General features: G+C 41.6%; 1 protein-coding gene across 3 annotated transcripts in view; it reads right to left on the reverse strand.

Annotated features, from left to right (window-relative positions):
- Positions 1-855: 855 nt before the first annotated feature.
- The window catches only part of PFKP (phosphofructokinase, platelet), a 75,588-nt gene continuing 55,643 nt past the window's right edge, over positions 856-20,800 (reverse strand). Inside the window, exons 15-23 of one of the 3 annotated variants that reach the window (XM_054991897.1) lie at positions 20,297-20,384; positions 16,771-16,923; positions 13,037-13,189; positions 9,431-9,595; positions 8,372-8,433; positions 7,768-7,879; positions 4,908-5,007; positions 2,776-2,881; positions 856-1,426 (exon numbers count right to left, since the gene is read on the reverse strand). In XM_054991897.1, coding sequence (XP_054847872.1) covers positions 1,288-1,426; positions 2,776-2,881; positions 4,908-5,007; positions 7,768-7,879; positions 8,372-8,433; positions 9,431-9,595; positions 13,037-13,189; positions 16,771-16,923; positions 20,297-20,384 — 1,078 coding nt within the window. In that variant the 3' untranslated portion in view covers positions 856-1,287. The remainder of the gene's footprint in view (positions 1,427-2,775; positions 2,882-4,907; positions 5,008-7,767; positions 7,880-8,371; positions 8,434-9,430; positions 9,596-13,036; positions 13,190-16,770; positions 16,924-20,296; positions 20,385-20,800) is intronic. The other 2 variants (XM_054991896.1, XM_054991895.1) reach the window with 2 other exon arrangements.

A 20,800-nucleotide genomic window follows, 5' to 3' on the forward strand; every position in this document is an offset into this window, starting at 1 on the left:
ATCAGAATGGGCAATCACATCAATGGACACAGAATGGACAGACATATTCTTTCAGTAAAACCTAAAGAAGTGTTGCCACCTTGATACCAATATGTCAGTTTTTGGCTCTTGGCCCATGGACTATAACATGCTAACTTAACTGGTTGATACATAAATGATTGTTTCAAATATCTGGCTGTGTAAGCATTTCACACAGATCTTTGTAGACTAAAGGACTTGGTTTGGTCATTTAATACTCTTGCCTTCACCCCTGAGTTTCCATTTAACTGTGTGCTTATGCTTTTAAACATTATTGGGATTCTAACCCAAGGAGGAGAGAATTACTTCTAAAAGCTAGAAAAATCTCTCCGCAGCCGGCCTGTGCCTGCGCAGTCCCAATGTGGGGCTGCACAGAAGGACGAAGACGAATTACCTTTCGGCAAATTCATATTGTACTCCTGCAATTTCTTGGATTACAAACTGGCTGTTAAAACATGGCTCACTGTATAGCTGGAGCCTAGGTGATGAGCGTTCTGTTCAGATAGTACTGCCAGATGGGTAGAATGGTAATCCACCACTAACTCACTGGCTCTTCCTACCCTTTCTCCTTGACTAGCAACCTGAATGTGTGTAAAAGAGATGGCTGTGCTAACTTGCTGACAGAAGAAATTGACTTGCGTAGGAAAGACAACCTCCGTTGTCACTACCAATTGTGATTTCCCAGAAGGCTGACCTAGGAGCTCTAAGCTGGAAGCACACCTCCAGTGTAAAACGTTGCAGCAAGGGCAGGTTACTTATTCAGCCGAGAGGAGGAGTGGGAGGAGCCTGTTGGAGACATTGTCTTGTGTGTGTTAAGTTAACAGACGGGTCTGAACCTTGTTTGTAATACAGTATTTTATTCCGGTTAGGGCATACATATATTTTTGTTCTTTGAATTTGACACAAATCTAAGCCTCTCTCTAATATTTCATAGAGTGCAAACACTATCTGTGGTAAAAGTGCAAGAGATGATAACATCGAACTGAGTGCATAGAACAGGTTTTGCAGAGGTTTCTGGTAAGGATCACATTGGTAATTGGGTTATCTTAAGTTGGGCACTAGGTTTGTGTGTGTGTGTATTTGAAGCCTAAGACAATGTCCGGTAGAAAACTTCTGTGACACTTGCTTTTTGTTTTTTTCCACATAAAGTGCTGGTACAATAAGTTAGATGTTACAAAAAAAAAGCTGTAACAAGTAATCTAAAGCATTGTGGACACACAACAGAGAGTGAATACAACTTCAGCATTATGACTATACTTGGTCATCTGCTCAGGCATCTGAGTGTCTTGGTCTGTGCACATGCTCTAGCTGGCCTGAATCCGAAACATCGTAGCTGGTCTTGTACTTGGCCAGGATTTTCATCAAGGGACGAAGTTTCAACCACCACTGTTCCTTGGGAATTCGGTGCCTGTTGAGGACCAAACCAAAGCTGTCACACTCATCTTTAAGCTTGTAGTGGGCTTAAGCCTGTTAATGACTAACGGATGAGATTGCTTCTAAACTGTTACCAGTGGAACTGGTAACTGATGAAGCAGCTCTGCCGGGGAAGGGGGCAGGGGCCACTCTCCAGTTGTCCTTGCAAGTAGTTGGTTTCTACTGAGAGTCTGCTTAGACAATACTGTGCCATTTTTGTTTGCAAGAAGAGCTGGCTGGTGTGAGTTGACATCTCCCTCAAATAAATGGCTTGTGGAGTTAAATGACAAACTGCAATCCTAAGCAGAGTCGCTCCATTCTATTGAAATCAATGAACTTAGAGTGAGTAACTCTCCTTTAGGATTGCACTGGAAGTATGGCTTCTGCTTAACATGTGAGCAGCTTAAACCAAGTCTGCCGCCAACATATTGGGAATAGACTGTCTGAATCTGGTCTAGCACAGTTTTTTGGGACTGGCAAAAGGTCACAAAAGACTTGGGTGTTCCCATGAACCGCCACCCAAGTCTGCAGGGATTGAACCTTATCCAGGCAAAAAATACTCTTTCACTGCTATATCCACGTGTCTTAGCAGGCTTCTCTAGGATCTGGACTCAGTAGCCTTCAACTGAAGTAAATCATGCCCCTTTGACCAAAAAGACCTTGCCCATACCACTTGCACCTTTGCTAGTTTCAGGTGGGTAGTTGTGTTGGTCTGCAGTAGAAGAGCAAGATCCAGATCTGATAGCACCTTAAAGACCAACTAGATCTACAGGGTATGAGTTTTCAAGAGACAAAGGGAGCTCAGACTCTTGAGAGCTCATACCTTGGAAATGTAGTTGGTCTTGGTGCTTTTGGACTTGAACTTTGCTAGACTCAGGCATACAGAGTAACACAAATACTGAGAAACACTAAGACCCATTCTCTGGAGTCTCCATACAGATTGTAAGAGGAACTTGGTCTCGAGAAGAGCCATGCATGCAGTAATTCTTTGCACAAAAGTGATCTTTACAAGACCTTACAATACTTCCAGGGAAGTACTCTTAAGAGACTGTAACTTAATGAACTAACATGCTGAAGGTTTTCAAAGGCAGTATGATACTTGTGCCTGGCATAGTAGCTAAGTAATCTGCACATTATTATTATTTATTGGCATTTGCACTGGCTTTCCATTCTTAACTTACCATGCAAATATATAGGACTTTCATTACAGAGATACAAAAGGAGAGAAAACCCTGTCTTGCATGCACAGAACCTCAGAGCCTGTTGGTGCCAGGCTGTGTGCAATTCTAATCTATTTCTATGGTAATCTGATGACGTTAGCGTACCTTTCAGCATTCTACTTACTCAAAGTCTGCTTCATCCTTAAGCTGGCCCACAGGCTGGAAAACAAGATTTCTTCTTCGCATGCCCAGGAGGCAGACGGAGTCCTCACTGTTGGTGAATATTTTTCCTGGTGGGAGCGGGGGAGAGAAACTTTCTAAGCAATACAAAGGTAACAGGAGAATATTGTGTACACAAAAAACTGAAGTGGAAAAATAAATCCCTGTGGCATGTTAGATCTTGAAATAGTACAGTGAACAACAGCCTGAAGTGAATTAGTGGTTAGAGCAGTACTGTAGTGGGCAAAAGCTTATGCGGTGTATTCATTTTCACATTTACATCAATGGCCATATTTAGCTTTTATTTCTTACGGGAGTACTTCTCAGCACTACCTCAGCGGGATAAAAATGTAACATATAAACGTAAAATAAAAACTCTACTACATGAAGGCATACAATCTTATTAAAAATAGAATTACGTTACCTTCCTCTGCGATTCCCATGCAGCCAAGAAAATGAGAAAAAAAAATAATTGTGACTATGATACAGTGAATTCCTATGCATTTATTTTACAAGAACTTGGGGATTTTTTTAAAGGATAGAAGTTGGATATTGCGTACTAGCTCTCATTTAGATGAGAAACTACCAAGTAACATCTACCAATATGACTGCAGGATACGCAATTTAACTAAAGGTCATTTTAGGGAAAGAGCAGCCCAGTCAATGGAACCTGCCCACAAGCATATTTGCCTGGGTCACAAATTTAGCTGTCCTTAGAAAATTAGTGGCTGAGTAAATTGTAAGAAGGTAAAAGGGCCCTTGGATTAAAAGGAACTTTTTACTTGTGCTTGTACATGTAGAAAAACGATTGTTGGTTCAACTATCTTGAACTGGCAGCCTTAATTACTCCTAGTGTAAACAAGCCCATTTACTATAAATTAAGCATACTTATTTGGAAGTCCCACCAATCCAGTGGAATGGCGGAACTGATTATGGTTGGACCGAGTAATGGTAAGTTTGTACACTTTTTTCATTTTTAATAATTTCCTCCAGCCTTCCCACCCAAAAATGGAAGCGTAAGGAATCTCTTGCCTTACAACCAGTTCAAGATGCTGATATTTCAGCACATTTTTATTCCTGGGTAGCAATTATTTCTAGCTTTTGGTTTTATTTTAGTAATATGATGGTTTGTTGTATTTTGGAGGCTGCTTATAGTTTTGAGACTGCTTATGTTATTACAGTTTTTGTTTCTATGGTATTATTAGTTCATTACCAATTAATAACCACTCTGAGGACTCTATTATCATGGAAAGGTAGGATCCAAACATTGTAGTAAACGAGCATTGCTTCTGTCTAGAACACACAGAAGGGCCTGTCGGTAACATCTAGGCTCATCCAGGAAAAGGCCCTCTCTCAAATATCCTGGACAAGGCTGTTCAGAGTTGGAGTGGCCAAATACAAGAGGTAGAATTCTGCCCAGATAGGCAGCCAGTATTCTAGTATCTAGGACCCAATAATTGTTACCTCAAATGTTATCACAGAGGCCAGGGTTTTCCCTGAATTTTGAAAAGGTACAGATTGTTCAGGCCTTGTCTTCAATAAAGATAACAAGCATGTGGAAAAACATGCTATATAGGAAGTCTCATTTTATTGAGGTACTGATCTATGGAGAAATGTAGCATCTGGGCAGAGGTCTCCAACGGGTTGCTCAATGGAAGCTTGCATATTTCTAAGGAGTCCCAGGAAAAGAAATGATCTGATCTAGACTTTTGTTGTTGCTATTGTTGTTCTTTAAAAAGATTTTATTTTGTAAGATTTTTCTCTGTGCTGCTGCTTGACTGGGCTTTTCTGGTGATCTTCATAGTTCATGTACCGTGTCTAGGACAGAATAAAACTTGATAAAAGCTGGGGAGGAGGCAAATAGCTGGAGATGTTTCTCATTAGTCACAAGTATCTCTCATTAAAGAAAAGGTTGGTGGCCTCTGATCTCACCTGATCCTAATACAGGAACGTTTTCTAGACTTGTGCTCGACACATTCAGTTTGCTATATTGCAATATGTCGCAAGTGTACTATTTGCCCCCCCCCCCCGGGGGGGGGGGCTAGCAATTGAGTCACTCAACCAGATAACATCCGAGGAAATGCTCACAGTGCTCACCTCGTTGATAGGATTCTGTCAGTTTCTTAGAGAGCCATAGTACAGCTTTTGCTGCAATTTTTGTCCCAAAGTTTCTATCAAATGGAGAAGGGGCGCCACCCTGTGAAATTCAAGTTAGACAGTGAGTTGGAGCTCAAGTTCCAAAAACTGAAATCAACATGTTCTACCATCAAAATCTACCTGTAACAAAATGCGGGGTGTGTTTTGGCTGCAAATGTGAGAACAGTGCCAGGTTGATTTAGGATGGTGAAAACCAAGCCAGTTCTAATCGCTAAAACTCAAAAATGAGTATTGCAAAGCTGGAGGAAGTACAAAGGGCAACCAAGATGATGAGGAAGCTGGAGTACTAAAGAGGAAGGGCTGGAGAGTCTAGCAATAAAGATGGCCAAGTGGAGACATGGTAGAAATTGATAAAATTAGGCATGGGGTGGAGAATGGATAGAGGGAGCTTTTTCTCCTTCTCTTACAATAGTAGAACTTGAGGGCACCCAATTAAATTGTTGGCAAATAGGTCCAGGACACACAAAAGCAAATACTACTTTACTCAATATGTACTTAAACTGTGGAAACCACTGCCAGTGGAGGTAGTGACAGCCATAAGCATAGATAGCTTTCAAAGAAGGTTAGACCGATTCGTGGAGGACAGGTCCATCAGTGGCTAGCAGCCACAGTGACTGAAGGGAAAGGATCTAAGATCAGAGGCAGCAAATCTGAAAGCTGATGTTGGGAGGCCTCAGCCTCTGTGCCTTATTTGCTTAGACCTCTATGGTGACTAGCTGGCCACTGTATGAAACAATAAACTGGATTCTATGGCCCTCAGGTCCGATCCCACAGGCTGTTCTTAGGTTCTTTGCAGCCATATTGAATCAAGCTAAAAAGAACCCATGGCCCTTTTCTAGGCACCTTCGGGCTCTAAGAATGGAGCTGCTGAGGCAGCCCTAGCAGGGATGTTCTTATAGCATACATAATGCTGTAAGACTCTAGGCGACTGTTTCACATCTTTTCAGGTATCCTTGGGATGCTGCTAGTATGTCCACTGGCATGCTGTCCACCTTGATGATGGGAACAAAAGGATTGGTGGGTGGAATCATTTCCCATCTCATCATCCTTCCCACTCCCAGTGGGCCTGGAGCCTCAGCTCCCTGCCCTCGACAGTAGCTCCATCTTTCTAAGATTTTTGATCTGTACTTGAGCCATTTTTAGAACTGAGTATGTTAATTTGTAAATTGTAATGAGATACTATCTTTGTTTAAGATCCACTTCCTCATGAAAGTTTTAAGCCCAATTTAGTCTTTAATTTTAAGAAGCATTCCACAGCCACATCTGAATAAAGGCAATATTCTTAAGTTACCATTGCAGGGGGAATTGGTTCAGTGGGGTTCTCTCCACTGCCGTAACGGTAAAATTTGGACACCACACAGGTTTATTCATTCATTTATTTACTTGATTTATATACCATCTTTCTCCCCAATGGGCTTCCAAGGTGGCTTACATAATTCTCTCCTCCATTTTATCACAACAACCCTGTGAGGTCGGTTAGGCTGAGAGTGAGTGACTGGCTCAGGGTCACCCAACAAGCTGCCATGGCCAGAGGGGGATCTGAACCTGCATCTCCCAGATCCAAGTCTGATCCTTGTCTGGGAGATCTCTCTGATAACTTCACAGGGTACCCTTACTGGTGTTAGCCTGATCCCCTTCTTTGGAAGGGTAAAAGTGTGCAAGGCTTTAGTGCAATCTCCCTGATGACTGTTGCTGTCAAAGTCAGCAGTGCTACTTATTTATTTCAAAGATTTTTATGAAACGTCTCCTGCTTACGAAGTGAAGCATAACAAAAACAAAACACCACAAAAGTTATTAACCATTAATAAGCTATTAAAAGTGCAACCAGAACATTAAAATAACATACATTTAGTAGGTTTGAAGCAGACTCTCAAAACACTTTTAAAATTAAAAACCTGGCTTGAAAACATGTTTTAGCCTGGTACCTAAAAGGGGAAGAGCATTCCGCAGGCAAGGTGTCACCGGTGAAAAGGTCCATCTCTGGCCACCCTTCACCTCACTTCTTGAGGCAGGGACACAAGGATCAGGGCATGGGAGGAGGTGGTCTTTCAACTACTGCTTAAAGGTTGTTTCCATCAGTGAGATCATGCTATTTGAGCTGCTGTAGCACAGTGGGTAAGTGGCTTGAATGTGAATCAGCACTCTGCTGGTTCGAATCCCACTACTGCCATGAGCTCAGTAGGTGGCCTCGGGTAAGCCACTCCTCTCAGCCCTAACTGCCCAGCTGCATTGTGGGGATAATAATAACACTAAGTTGTTCACCACTCTGCGTGAGGCACTAATCTCTCTAGAAGAGCGGTATATAAGCACAGTTGTTATTATCTCCACCTCCCACCCATTGAAATGTTACAGAGGCTGGGTATATTGGGGACCGTCATCTAGAGTTTTTATTATTGTTCCAACTGTACCTTATGTTTTTAATGTAATTTTTAACTGTTGTTACACTCCTCTCTGAGCCCATTTGTGGGGAGAGCAGACTAAAATCGCATCAATCAATCAAATCAATCAGCACTTTGAACTATGCCTGGAAACAACTCCCCTCAGAGTGGGGTTGCAAGGGTAAACCTGGGTGCTCCCTCCATAAATGCAGCCCTGAAGCCCCATCTGCTGCAGCTCTTGGTATCTATGTGGCTTCCAAGCTAGCAGGAGATATGCACGTGAAGCCTTTGTATGCATCTCGCCACAGCCAGGTTACTTTTCAGTCTCTCACTCCATCGTATTAGCTTGTGCTATGTCATCTGCCATGAGTCTCAGTAAGAAAGGCGGACTACCAATAATGTTAAATAAAAAATTAAAATACCTGCTGCATGTGACCCAAGACATTCTTTCGGCAGTCAAAGACTCCTTTCCCTTCCTCAGAATACAGCTGGTAAATGAAGTCAGTGGTGTAATTCTCACTGCAGTTTTCATTCCTGTATTAAAAAAACAACAGAGGAAACTTGACAAGAGAGATACTTAATAGAGGCCAAAGTACTGCTTGACTCTACAAGTCTCTATAATTTCTCTCTCTCAAAACATGAACAGAATTCCTGTTTCTGGTGGCGGGGGTGGGGTGGGAGATGTGCCCAGTTGGCATGGAGAGGGAGACACGTCATGTCTAGCTGCCAGCCGCTTTATGTGAGACCATTGTCCCATTGAGCCCAGGATTGGCAACTCTGACTGGCAGCCGCTCTCCAAGGTCTCACGAAGAAGTCTCTCTCACTCTTACTCCCTAACAGTTTCAGCTGTAGATTCCAGGGACTGAGCCAATGGCAGAGCATAAGCTCCCTGATCAAGCTTCGGACACTACTTTGGGGAAGATGTACTCCTCTACTCTATGACAGCAGTTTTGCCATTCCTTCCTGTTCTTTGCACTTCTCCTAGCAACTCTATACTTGATTTTACAGTGCACTCAGTGAACTTACCTCAGCACTAAACCACGCTGAATGCCGGTTTTCATCTTCTGGGTCAGATGTTCCACGTTGGCCTATGAAGAAGCATTTTTCCCGAGTGAGTCATGCCATGTAAGACTGTCCCTTGCTAACCTTTGCTTCTTGAACATGCCTAAGCAGAGCTTGCTCTGTTATCAAACATTGCAGGGATGTGTAATTCCAGCCTATTCTTTTCTAGTCACTGAGTCCATCCTCATAGAAATGATTGATCACACGGCAGGCTGGCTTTTGCCCAGTTGTGTCTGGTCCAGATGACCAGTTTAAATTCCATTTTACTGAACACCCTTCCCACGACCCATCTTTGACCGTCCCCACAGAGGATGCCAGCTATATGGAGTCCCACAGAAGTTTGACACTGATATATACTCAAAAAACCTGGAACATCCTCTGATTTCTTGTCAGGTACCTCAAAGGATTCATAGAAGGGATGGGATGATGCAAAGGGATCACAAGCCATGTTACCCAACCCAGAATGAATTACAGAATGAATTACAATTTGTTATTTCCAACATATGCCCTCATTTCCAATGTTCAACTCTTTAAAAATGGAATTACTGATTGTGTGGGCATCATACATCTGCCTGGCATGTGTTGTTGAAGGAATCGGCTCTCTCTTATGAAAAACGGGAAGGGTTTGCATGGGCAGTAGAAAGAAGTGTGGCTTTGAGGCTGTTGGGCTTATGCAACTAGATGAACATTAACAACCCATACGTGTTTAATGCTGTTGGTCTCAAGATAATTACTTAGTTTTGGTTACACTATAGCTAGTTACAATACAAAGAACCCTGTCTTATCTCACACTGTTGTCTGGTTTACACATGCGTATTTATCATTGGATAAATGTAAGTCACCATAAATCAACCATGTGGGCCCAACTTTGCATCATCTCAAAAGCAAATTTTTCAACAGAGAGGATTCATATATTCAGCTGCAAGTTTCCAAGAGATAAGAAATCTGTTGATAAACGTGCATGGGTGAACTGGCTCACAGACACTAAATTTACACCATAGGCAAGATACATTTTGTGCATACCTGGAGCTCCCGAATATCAAAGCGCTCTTCAAAGATGTATGCAGCGTCAGCCCCTGAGGCAAGGCCTCCCATATTTGCCAGGTACCCACAGTAGCCACCCATTGTCTCGATGATGAACACACGACGCTTTGTCCCACTTGCTGACAATTTGATTCGGTCACAGGTCTAGCAAAGGATAGGCCATTAATGACTAGCAAACACAATTCTCACCACCTGAATGGTGATGTATCATCATCTGCTGGGCACAGTAGAACTTAGAACTAATTTTAAAAAACCTTGTTTTCCAAAGGTTATCTGCAATGTTTCTTCTTAGCCCTAATATTAAATAAATGAATCTGGGCAAATCAATTTAAAACATTTTCTTTCATCAAGCATTTTGATCAAACAAATTTAATTGTGTTTGTTCTTCATTCTTATTCCTGGATTGAGACTTTGAGTTATAAGACTATTGGGAAGGTAAAAGCTTACATATCTAACATAAAATAAGCCAAAAGGCAATCCAGTAAAACAGAAACTCAAACTTCAGCTACTCCAGTACTCATCTTACCCTTGTCTTTAAAAGCCAGCATCAAGAAGAAAGCTATTCCGTGTTTCTGGATGATCCTTACAACCTTGGCAAATCATAAGGGGAAGTCAGTTCTCTTCATTTTACTTCCAAAGACTTCTAAAAAGCTTTATCTTTGGGGCATGATAGGGATGCTCAAACACTTGCTGGTACCAGCACATTGCCTGCTTGCCAGCAGCGGACCAGCCATTTAACAGGCTGTTGGGCTGCCCACAAGAAACTCAGCCCTGTTTACTGGGCCACCACAGACAAATCTAGCCCCCAAATCCTTCACCATTTATTAAGCATTCAACAGATTTTAGTAGGCCAATCTAGAAGCACTATTCCAGTGACTCATAAATGTGGACTGGTTTCCTGTAAACCATGCCAAATCATATATTCCCTCTTCCTCCGAGCTTGTCAAGAATGTGCCATTCTCCCCCCACCCCCCATCTTTGGTACTGGATAGACTTTCCCTACTCTTAAAACAAGAAATTTAGTTTAGTCATGATATTAATTTTAAGTGGCTGAAATGTTCTCCTTGTGGGAAGGTCTTTATATACTCAGGGCCAGCCCCGGCTTTTGCCCCCTGTACACTAACTGCACCACCCATATGGTGCAAAGACGTGTACACAATTTCCATCCAGGAAGCAGCAAGCTCAGCACACCCACTTTGGCATGTTTTCAAGCCCCAGTGGTGCTGACAGGGCTGAAAAGATCGCCAAACTGCTGCTTCCACTATCCCTTCCATAGGCTTTATAATGTCACAGAGGTCTCTAGGCTGATCTCCCTATTCTTGCCAGATTGGTGTAGTGGTTAAAAACAGCAGGACTTTAATCTGGAGAACCGGGTTTGATTTCCCATTCCTCCCCTTGATGCCAGCTGAGAGACTTTGGGTCAGTCACAGCTTCTCGGAGCTCTCTCGCCCCCACCCACCTCACAGGGTGATTGTCGTGAGGATAACAATAACTCACTTTGTAAGCCACTCTGAGTGGGCATTAAGTTGTCCTGAAAGGCAGTATATAAACCCAATGTTGTTATTATTACTGCATGAGGGATGCCTAGAAAGGCAAGGAAAGGCTTGTTGTGCTTCATTTAGCACTGCTGACCTGGCCAGGGCTTGAAGGGGTGTGAAAAGATTTGTCCCTCACTGCTGCCACTACTGCCCTTGCAATCATGTGATAAGCTTCTATTTCCCGAAGGGAGTCTGAATCCTTGTTGCTACCCAAAGGGAGACAAGAGGTGGCTGCTATTCCCAGGACCAGGAGGCAGCTCGTTGAGTTCCCCTGTGGCTGCTGATGATCAAAAGCTGTGTACGGTTGCTGACTCCTGATGCTGAGCCTGTATATCCCGTTTAATGTTATTAACAACTGGTGTGTAATAGTCTTGGTATAATTTACTCAGATCTCCTCTCAAAATGATCCAAGGACTCAAGATATTTCCAGCCCTTTCCAACTTAAATTGCCAAAACCATTCCTGTTTTAGGTTTTTCCATAGCTTTAACATCTGAGAGCCAGTTTGGTGTAGTGGTTAAGAGCAGCAGGATTCTAATCTGGAGAGCCAGGTTTGATTCCCCATTCCTCCGCTTGAAGCCAGCTAGGTGACTGTGGTCAGCCACAGCTTTTTGGAGCTCTCTCAGCCCCACCCACCTCACAGGGTGATTGCCATGAAGATAACACACTTTGTAAACCACTCAGAGTGGGCATTAAGTTGTCCTGAAGGGCGGTATATAAATCTAATGTTATTATAATTCAATTTCTGTTAGTTTTATATTCTGCAGTTTTATAGTCTACTGAAGTTATCAATTTTCTTGACAAAAATTAAGAATGTCAGTATGTCTTGGAACACAATCGTCATATAGTCTGCATATAGTGATATTTTAATTTCGTTAAACCCTGTATTTTTACTTCTTGTTTCATTCTAATATACATTGCCCAAAGGCTATTACCAGGGCAAGTAAGAGAGACGACAGCTTCATCCAAATTCTTCCACAAAATTCACATTATTTATTTAGCAAATTTATATGCTCTGTCTCCAGGGAACCTATCCAAGGTGACTTACAAAACATTAAAAGTTATCGAAGTCTAGCATTAAAAACCCAGCCGAAGCATTATTAAAAAAATCATACAAACAGTTTCTAGCTGCCACCCACCTCACCTCTGAAGGCAGGGGCACTGAGAGCAAGCAGGGCTTATGAGACTGATCTTAACTGGCAGCCTGGTCAATAAGGGAGGAGGCGGTCTTTCAGGTACTCTGGCCCCAAGTCATTTAGGCCTTAAAGCAGGGGTCCCAAACCTTTTTGAGCTTGCAGGCACATTTGGTATTATGACACAGTGTGGTGGGTTCTGCCACAAAATGGCTGCCAAAGCTTACCTTCAGTCACACAGTGAACATCCTTGAGCTGTGAAAGCAGGTTATGCCAAAGCAATGTTTTTTTAAAAATCTGCACAGCCCATCAAAAGCTTGGCAAAGCCCCATCTGGCCCCACCCACTACCTTAAAAACATTTGACAGGCATCAGGAAAGGTGTCAGCGGGTGCAATGATGCTCACAGGCACCATGTTGAGGGCCCTTGTCCTAAAGGCACTTTGGATTATGCCCAGAAACAAAAAAGCAGCCAGTGTTGATCTTTTAGCACAGGGCTGTTGTGATCCCTGTAACCAACTCCTGACAACAGCCTGGAATGTTGGCCTTAAAATGCTCACATGGGCATTTCTTTTCCAAATCATGCATTATTGAAAATGAAGGAAGCTAAACTCATTAACCTGGGCATTATTTGGCATTTCTGTTTTTTTACAGTACCTATTTCTTATTCAACAAACTCATCTGGTTTGCTGCACTTTGCTTCTTAACCCCCCTAAAGTCTAATCCATAAGAGAAATGTGATAAAAGGAAAGGGTATATAAGTTTCAAGAGTTCAAACAGGGTGGCCTTCGCCATCCACAATTCCAGGTCAATCCCAGGCTGCTACACGTAAAGACTTCTGAATATGTATCTTTTAAAACAGTCAGGTTTCCTAACATCAATGTAACTTAGACATTTACCATTTTTTATTTCTCTTACCTCCACAATGGTATTCAGGGAGGTGTCAGCACCAATACTGAAGTCAGTGCCTGGCACATTGTTGCTAATAGTGGCAGGCAACATACAGATAGGGATGCAAAATTCCTCAAACTGGGATCGTGCTTCAGCTAACTGCAGGCAGCTCTCATAGGCCTGAAGCAGTGTGACAAGGGTTGATGAGCAACATACGTTTTGTCCTTGCTTTGCACAGTCATTAGGCATTCCGCTAGTGACTCCTTGTGTGTGGCAACAGAAGGGTTAAGTTTCCAGTGGTGCTAAGCAGGTGATTTAAGAAGGGGTTTTTCTCACATAGCCCAGCAAAAGGTCACTGAATTTGCACTGGTGCAGAAGAAATTCAACAGGAGTTAGCTGAAAGATCAAATCAGTGAAATGTGGAATATACAGAGCCACTTTAAAAGCTTAGTGAAGAAAATGGGGAGAAGGCAGACAGTGGAAGAGAAATGCTTCTAGAATCTGACTGAACCGAGAGTATTCTATAGTCCAAAAAGTGGGGGGAAAGAAGTAGACTAGGAATACAAGCATTAAATGCTAATGGCCATGAAGGCCACAGGTTTTGGCATGGCTTAACTAACCAATCCTTGATTTGCAGACTCCCTCACACCTTCAGGTACTTTTACACACACTGTACAGCTCTTGGGAGGCGTCTGTCAAATCAGACTGAGGCTGTGGAAGCAGGTGGAAGCAATTTACATTTCTCTGCCAATTCTGCCTACTTCAAAACTCAAGCTAACATTTTCTTCCCTTCTCCACAGTCAGTGGAAAGATGGATTTCTCACCAGAGGACTAGGGGCGGATATGTTATGCTTGCTAGCAGCAATACTTGGCAGAATGCCTTTGTTTGAAAGGTTACTGTGCACATAGGGGCTATAAGAACACATACTTTGTGTGTTGTGTGCATTAACAGGATTTCCAACACAGATCATGTGTGGCATGTATGTATTGTGTACACTGGATGAACATGCTCAGTACAAGAAAAATAATCCATAATCCATATTCTTTGAGAAATTAAGTAGATTTGCCCATTGCAGAATGAGCTGCTAAAATTCTTAATAATGCTGTTTCCATATTTGTAAATTCTCCTTTAATGTAAGTGTACAACATATGTATACAAAACTAGCACATCGGTGAGAAAGTTTAGTATACCTGATATACTAGCTTTCTGCATATAGATTTTTTTTTTTTACATCTGGCAGCATTCCAAAATAAGCCTTGGTTTAAAGAGGCACAGTGCAGAATTCCATCTGCATATGTAGATTGCCCTGACCTGGATCACCCAGGCTAGCCTGATCTCATCAGATCTCAGAAGCTACTTGGATGGGAGACCACCAAAGAAGTCCAGGGTTGCTATGTGGAGGCAGGCAAACCATCTCTGTTCCTCTCGTGCCATGAAAACCCTATAGGGTTGCCATACGTTGGCTGCAACTTGATGGCACTTTACACACAATGTATAGATCAGCTCTCTTGCAACAAGTGAAACTGATAAAGTAGTGACTTGACAATCAATTGAAAGAAGAAATCTTAAATGAGTCTTATTTAAAGTGACAAATTTGATCTTCTCTCTTCTAAGAAATTCAGATTAGTATACATGGGGAGAGTTCAGCTCATCAACCCTATGAGGTAACTGAGGTTGAAAGACAATGAATGGCTCAGAGTAACCCAGTTAGCTTCACATCTGAGTGAAGATTTGAACTCATGTCTCCTTTGATTAATGCTTGATCAACTACACCACACTGGCTCACCACTCTAAATGGCTTGCACTGTATTTACTAACAAAACTAAGATACAGAGTCTGCCCTATTCATATACTTACAAACCATTATGAAGGTCCATCACAGGTGCAGGGAATCTGTCTGTATCAGTTCCATAATGAGCAGACACTTTACATTTCCTTCAGAATTCCTAACTAAAGTTTCCCAATAAACTCAGCATAACTACCGTTTTATTTCTCAATTGACAGACCGTTTGCATTTTAATTTTGCATGCAAAAGCATTTAACAAAACACGGTAGAGTTCTTATTTTAAACGCTTCAAATACATTTTGTATTACATTAAATGTTGATCCAGTCCAAAACCCTTTCCAGTGCTGAATGTTTATCTGGAAACAACATCTCAACCAATGCTTTTCCAATTTTGTATCCTTGGGATAACTTTTCTAAACCAACTTGCCTGATGAGGAAACTGTCTGCTGTGGAACCCCATTACATGCTGTACAGAGTTCTGGGGCAGCCTTTAAGGTGCACATTCAGTTCACATGTAATGTTAGCCTGGCCTATGGACAATGGAGGACAGCATGCATTCCACATGGCTTCTCATGGCAGTGGAGGGCAGATGGTGATATAGATGCTGTCTTTCAGATAAACTTATATGCCATTATTGACCTTCTTATTGAGGAATCTTGATAAGCCCCCAAGAAATTCTAGGGGTCCTGATCTAAGCAAAATTAATTAAAAAATCACAATACTCTCATAATGGCAAAGCTACATCCATTTTAGGATGGTGCAACTACTTTGTTAAAAGAGATCTTCTATATCTGCAATCTAAGTGTAATGCAATGAAAGAAAGTCTTCTCTAGGTGCAAAAGTCTACAAGTCCAAATGACACCAGTTAAATGAAATTTAAAAAGCAGGAAGTACAGCTAGGTAAGCAAAGACACATGCAGAAAAGCGTCACCTTAGTTTTCCTGTAAAAATGGAGGTGGAGAACTTTATGTACCAGCATTGAAAACAAGTGTCACATGCAGATACTATTACGCTATGAAGTAAAGACTGCTACAATATTCTTAAATGTTCTGCCAAGGATAACATCAGAAGGAAAAACAGGCACTCTTTCACTTCTCTAATGGTCTAATTATATGTGAAGTGTGTTTATACATATATCTTCCTATTCCCGTCTAAAGTGGAAGATGAGGTGGGGCTATTTTTACAACGCAAATGAGCTCCTAAAGGAAGCTAAATCCTACTTTTTCCCATACCTTGCAGCACTATAGCCTGTAACATTCAAATGGCTTTTCTTTGAGCCCAGTTCTGATATTGGATGTGAGCAAGACTGGAAGGGAAGTGCTGGAAACAACACTGCACACCAAGGCAAGGAGGGGAAGAGAGCAGCATATGCTCTATTTGTGTTGGGAAACGCACTTATTCTCCATATCCTGCTTTAGATGTGAATGGGGGGACAGATCTACACAGTGGATCCCCCAGCAATTCTACTTTGGCCCTAAATTTTGTCTTTTGATACATCTGATAAGTGGGTTGTGGCCTACAGAATCTCATGCCACTCCATAAGAATTCTTTAAATTTAGTATTTTTTATACACACACACACGGCTTTTATACTTCTAAGATTTTTTTTCTTTGTCGCAGTATCAAAACCAAACAGTGCTCATATCTTAAGCACACTGATCGTGAATTCACTGCTATGTATTAAGTCCACCGGAAACGGTGACTTCTTCTATCCTACACATCACTTGCTAAAAGCTGGTATGTGATAATTAACTAAATTAACCTGCAACTTTCAAGTTTTGAGAAACTAAGCATATTGGCTAATTATATATTTTTCTGTGTACATGTGTGTGCACACATGTTGTTTACATGTGCTTTGTATTGTGATCTTGATTCATGGTGTTCTGGTCCAGTAAAGTCTCCAGCTCTGGCCACATTCAGAAGAAACCCAGATGACTATGCTAGGAAGCATGCACTTAAGAAAGGAGAAACTTACATCAGTTATAGTGTTCAGAGCAGTGTCTGCACCAATGCTGAAATCAGAACCTGGTACATTGTTGGAAACGGTTGCAGGAACCATAACCATGGGAATACAGAACTCTTCATGTGTCTCCCGAGCAGCACAGAGTTCCAAAAGTCCCAGGTAGGCCTAATGGGCATGTCGTAAGGTATGCAAAATCAGAAGGGACAAAAAGAGAACAAGGCTTAAATTGTAGCAATACCGAAGGGGATTTGGCACAGATATTTGGCTACCATAACTCACACACTGGAGAGAGACAGACGATAGCTCCCCCATCGCTGAGAGTTCAAAAGAAGGATTGTTTCTCATGATGTATACATGTATTCTGATTTTCTCTCGAGAAAACAGATTTTTAGCACTGTTACAAAAACCTGCCACACTTGTTTAACAAGGCAAAATGAAAATGGGTCAAAATAAATATATAAAATACATGTGTACTCCATGGGGAGCGAAACTTCTCTCAAGCCACTCTCAATGTTCTTAAAAGCTATTGTCAAATTCTTGCCACACAGGGGCACTAGAGGAAGACCTCATATGAAACATAATACATAAAACTAAGACAAAGCAAAATACTTTTAACATCAACGATTATCATAAAAATGTAAGCATCCCTGCAACTTTTGCACAATAGTATATTACCACTAAAAATATTGTTACTTTTCTCATTCATAAATGGATTGCATCAGTCTTCCAACAACAGTCGTCCTCATTAAAGAACAGGTTTATGGAACTCATGTTGATGAAAACTATAATTTAAAGATGAGGTTAGTTTTCCTGAACAGGCATATAGCTTTTAGCAATGACTTATGATATGGAGAGTCTCATTAGCCAATTATGATTAATTTTTTTTAAAGTGACAACTCTAAGGGTGGAATCACAGGGGCTAAGAAACATATTCCACCTTCTAAAAATAGCACTCTTACACAATCTGCATTGATAGAGTGCACTGTTACTTGCAATGTTTCTGAATTGTGTCCACCGTTAGTACAGACAATGATTCTGCTGTTGCAGTCACTGTCAGATTTTGACCTGCTGGGAGACTATGTAATTTCCAGGACACGCAGTCTCTGTGATTTGCAGCAGTCAGCCTTGAATAAGCATATGAATGGTCTGCGCCAGACAACGTTGAAAAGACAAGCCACGCCCTACAGGTTTCGCCAGCATAGAGACTCCTCCCCGTTTCGTCCAATCACTTCCTCAAGGGCAGCATTAATTCATGAAATCTGTGGAATGACATGTCTAAATATACTATTCTCAAGCATTTCGGTAGAATAGCCCTTAAACCCAAATACTTACTCATGCTCACACAATCAAGATCAAACCACCATGATGGTTGGCTCAGGACGGTCTGACGCCGTGAAGCGGCGCTCCTTTTGCCTTCCCTTTTAAACACAATCATTTGTGTGAGCATGAGTAAGTATTTGGGTTTAAGGGCTACTCTACCGAAATGCTTGAGAATAGTATATTTAGACATATCATTCCACAGATTACATGAATTAATGCTGCCCTTGAGGAAGTGATTGGACGAAACGGGGAGGAGTCTCTATGCTGGCAAAACCCGTAGGGCGTAGCTGGTCTTTTCAACGCTGACTGGCGCAGTCCATTCATATGCCTATTCAAGACTGACTGCTGCAAATCACAGAGAATGCGTGTCCTGGAAATTACATGATGTGACTTGTCTATATTTATGCTCTGAAATTGTGTAGGTGTATGCCACAGAGATTGGAGTTGATAATTGAACTGGAAAAATTGTATTTGAAAAATTGAAAAACTGTATTTGACTGTTTATGTACACTTTGTAGATTGTAAAAAACAGTTACTATAATGTCCCACTAGTTACCTATGTTTACTACTATATTAGAATGCTTGTATGCATCCTGAAGATTATACATGAAAAGTTTTCCACCAGTGCATAGGTTTACAAAGTGGAATGATTGGGAATATTGTTATTATTCACTGAAAGCACTTTTGTATTGTATATGAATCATTAAATACGATATATTTTGGTTATATATTGTTTCCCCAGATAGCTTGTTGATTGTTTTGTAGGTTTCATTTCCGGGGTGGCTCCTGTGGTAGTGGGGGAGACTCTATGTGACTTTTAAAAAAATTCCTCCTGTAGAACTATGTCTTTAGATACACAGCGGCATGTGCTAGGAGCTGGACTAACAGACCATTGGGAAATGGCCGAGGGGACAGGAAGCACCTTGAGAGCCCTGTTCCTGTAAAAATGAGATGTACAAACTGTCCTTTTAATATGAGTTTTAAATAGAGGGAAAAGTGAAAGTATCACTTCAGATTTTACAGAGAAATACAAGAAACAGGAACCAAGAGTGACTTGTTCTTTCTGTTGCCCCTCCACTTCTCCAAACATCCAAATTCATGTATTGTCGAAGGCTTTCACGGCCGGAGAACGATGGTTGTTGGGGGTTTTCCGGGCTGTATTGCCGTGGTCTTGGCATTGTAGTTCCTGACGTTTCGCCAGCAGCTGTGGCTGGCATCTTCAGAGGTGTAGCACCAAAAGACAGAGACACTGAGAGATCTCTGTCTTTTGGTGCTACACCTCTGAAGATGCCAGCCACAGCTGCTGGCGAAACGTCAGGAACTACAATGCCAAGACCACGGCAATACAGCCCGGAAAACCCCCAACAACCATCCAAATTCATCTTTCCTGTTCCTCCACACACAGCTCCTCATTTCCAATTGTCTCAATGCTACCACCAAATTGTAAACAACTCAACATTTATAGAAAATAATCTATTTTTCATTTATGTCTCCAATTTAAGAGTTTTGTGCAGTTCAGCTTCAAACATTTTTTTCTACAAAAGTTGGCTGGTTATTAGCCTAATGCTGTTTTCTGAAGTACAGAAACTATCAGTACATAGGATTTGGAGATAAGCTTCCAGCACTGCTACAAAAGGATTTTGTCACCCCTTTACTGCCACGGTGTACCTCCTGGTGTCAATATTTCAGCACTGAACTGCAGCAAACTTCTTCCATGGAAAAAGAATGTTTCTCATGGTTAAAAATGTCTATTAACTTATGTTTTGCTTAAAAGGTCATCGAGGCAACCCAGAGGCCCTCATGCTAGGAACAATGTTTTGGCCAACTAGGAGCTGTAGGAAGGAGGACTTTCCGTTTAATGGCAAGTTGAACAGCGATGTTGAGCTCTGCCCCGCTTGCCTTGCAAAGGCTACTGATGTAGTTGTTGCTGCCCAAGCAGTGCCTTGTGCTGCAACCGCTACAGCTGAGAACTGGATCTGACTTGCAAGTCAGTTTTTAAATGATTCCAGTTGCAATTCTCCTACTACTCGTTTCCATAAAACATTTAACAGGATAGGGCCTAAATAATAAAGAGCTTAGGTTTCTACCAAAGTTATTTGGGGTTTTACATGTGAATCGTTGCATCAGTTCTTGACATAACAAGATATTTCAGTTGCTGGAATTCTCTCCAGATTCTGTTAACAAGGATGTGCAGGAGAAACAAAGCAAAGACATGTACCTCAAATCCACCAATAACCACGAGGCCATTTATGTTATTATCACGCATTTGTTCTGCAATCTTCTTCAAATACTTTCCAGGGAGTGTGCTAAAATATCAGAGGGGGAAAAGACACTCTCAGCAATGTACTTTGCATTTATGCTTAAAGTGAGACTTTTTTTTCAAAATCTTCAGTTAACACCTAATAACCCATATGTTGTATATTGATGTTACATTTTATTATATTACATGTTATAAAGGGTTATATCACACCACTTGAGGCAAGACTTCTGCTTCCATGTTGTAAACTGATGGAACCCTCTGAGCTATATCGCTTGACTCATAAAGACAGATAAAATGATAGATTAGTTCAGTTATTGGGTTGGATCTGTTTGAGCAACAGGCAATTGCTGCCTCCTATGACAGCCCTCCGAAACGCCCCTTCATGTTACTTTTTGGAATCCCTGGGCATTTGGTGCACCTTCAGGAGAAAGGAGGCAAGGAAGTTGCATTTCCATGCACAAA

This window comes from Eublepharis macularius, chromosome 11 (assembly GCF_028583425.1).
Source record: "Eublepharis macularius isolate TG4126 chromosome 11, MPM_Emac_v1.0, whole genome shotgun sequence".
NCBI lineage: Eukaryota > Metazoa > Chordata > Lepidosauria > Squamata > Eublepharidae > Eublepharis > Eublepharis macularius.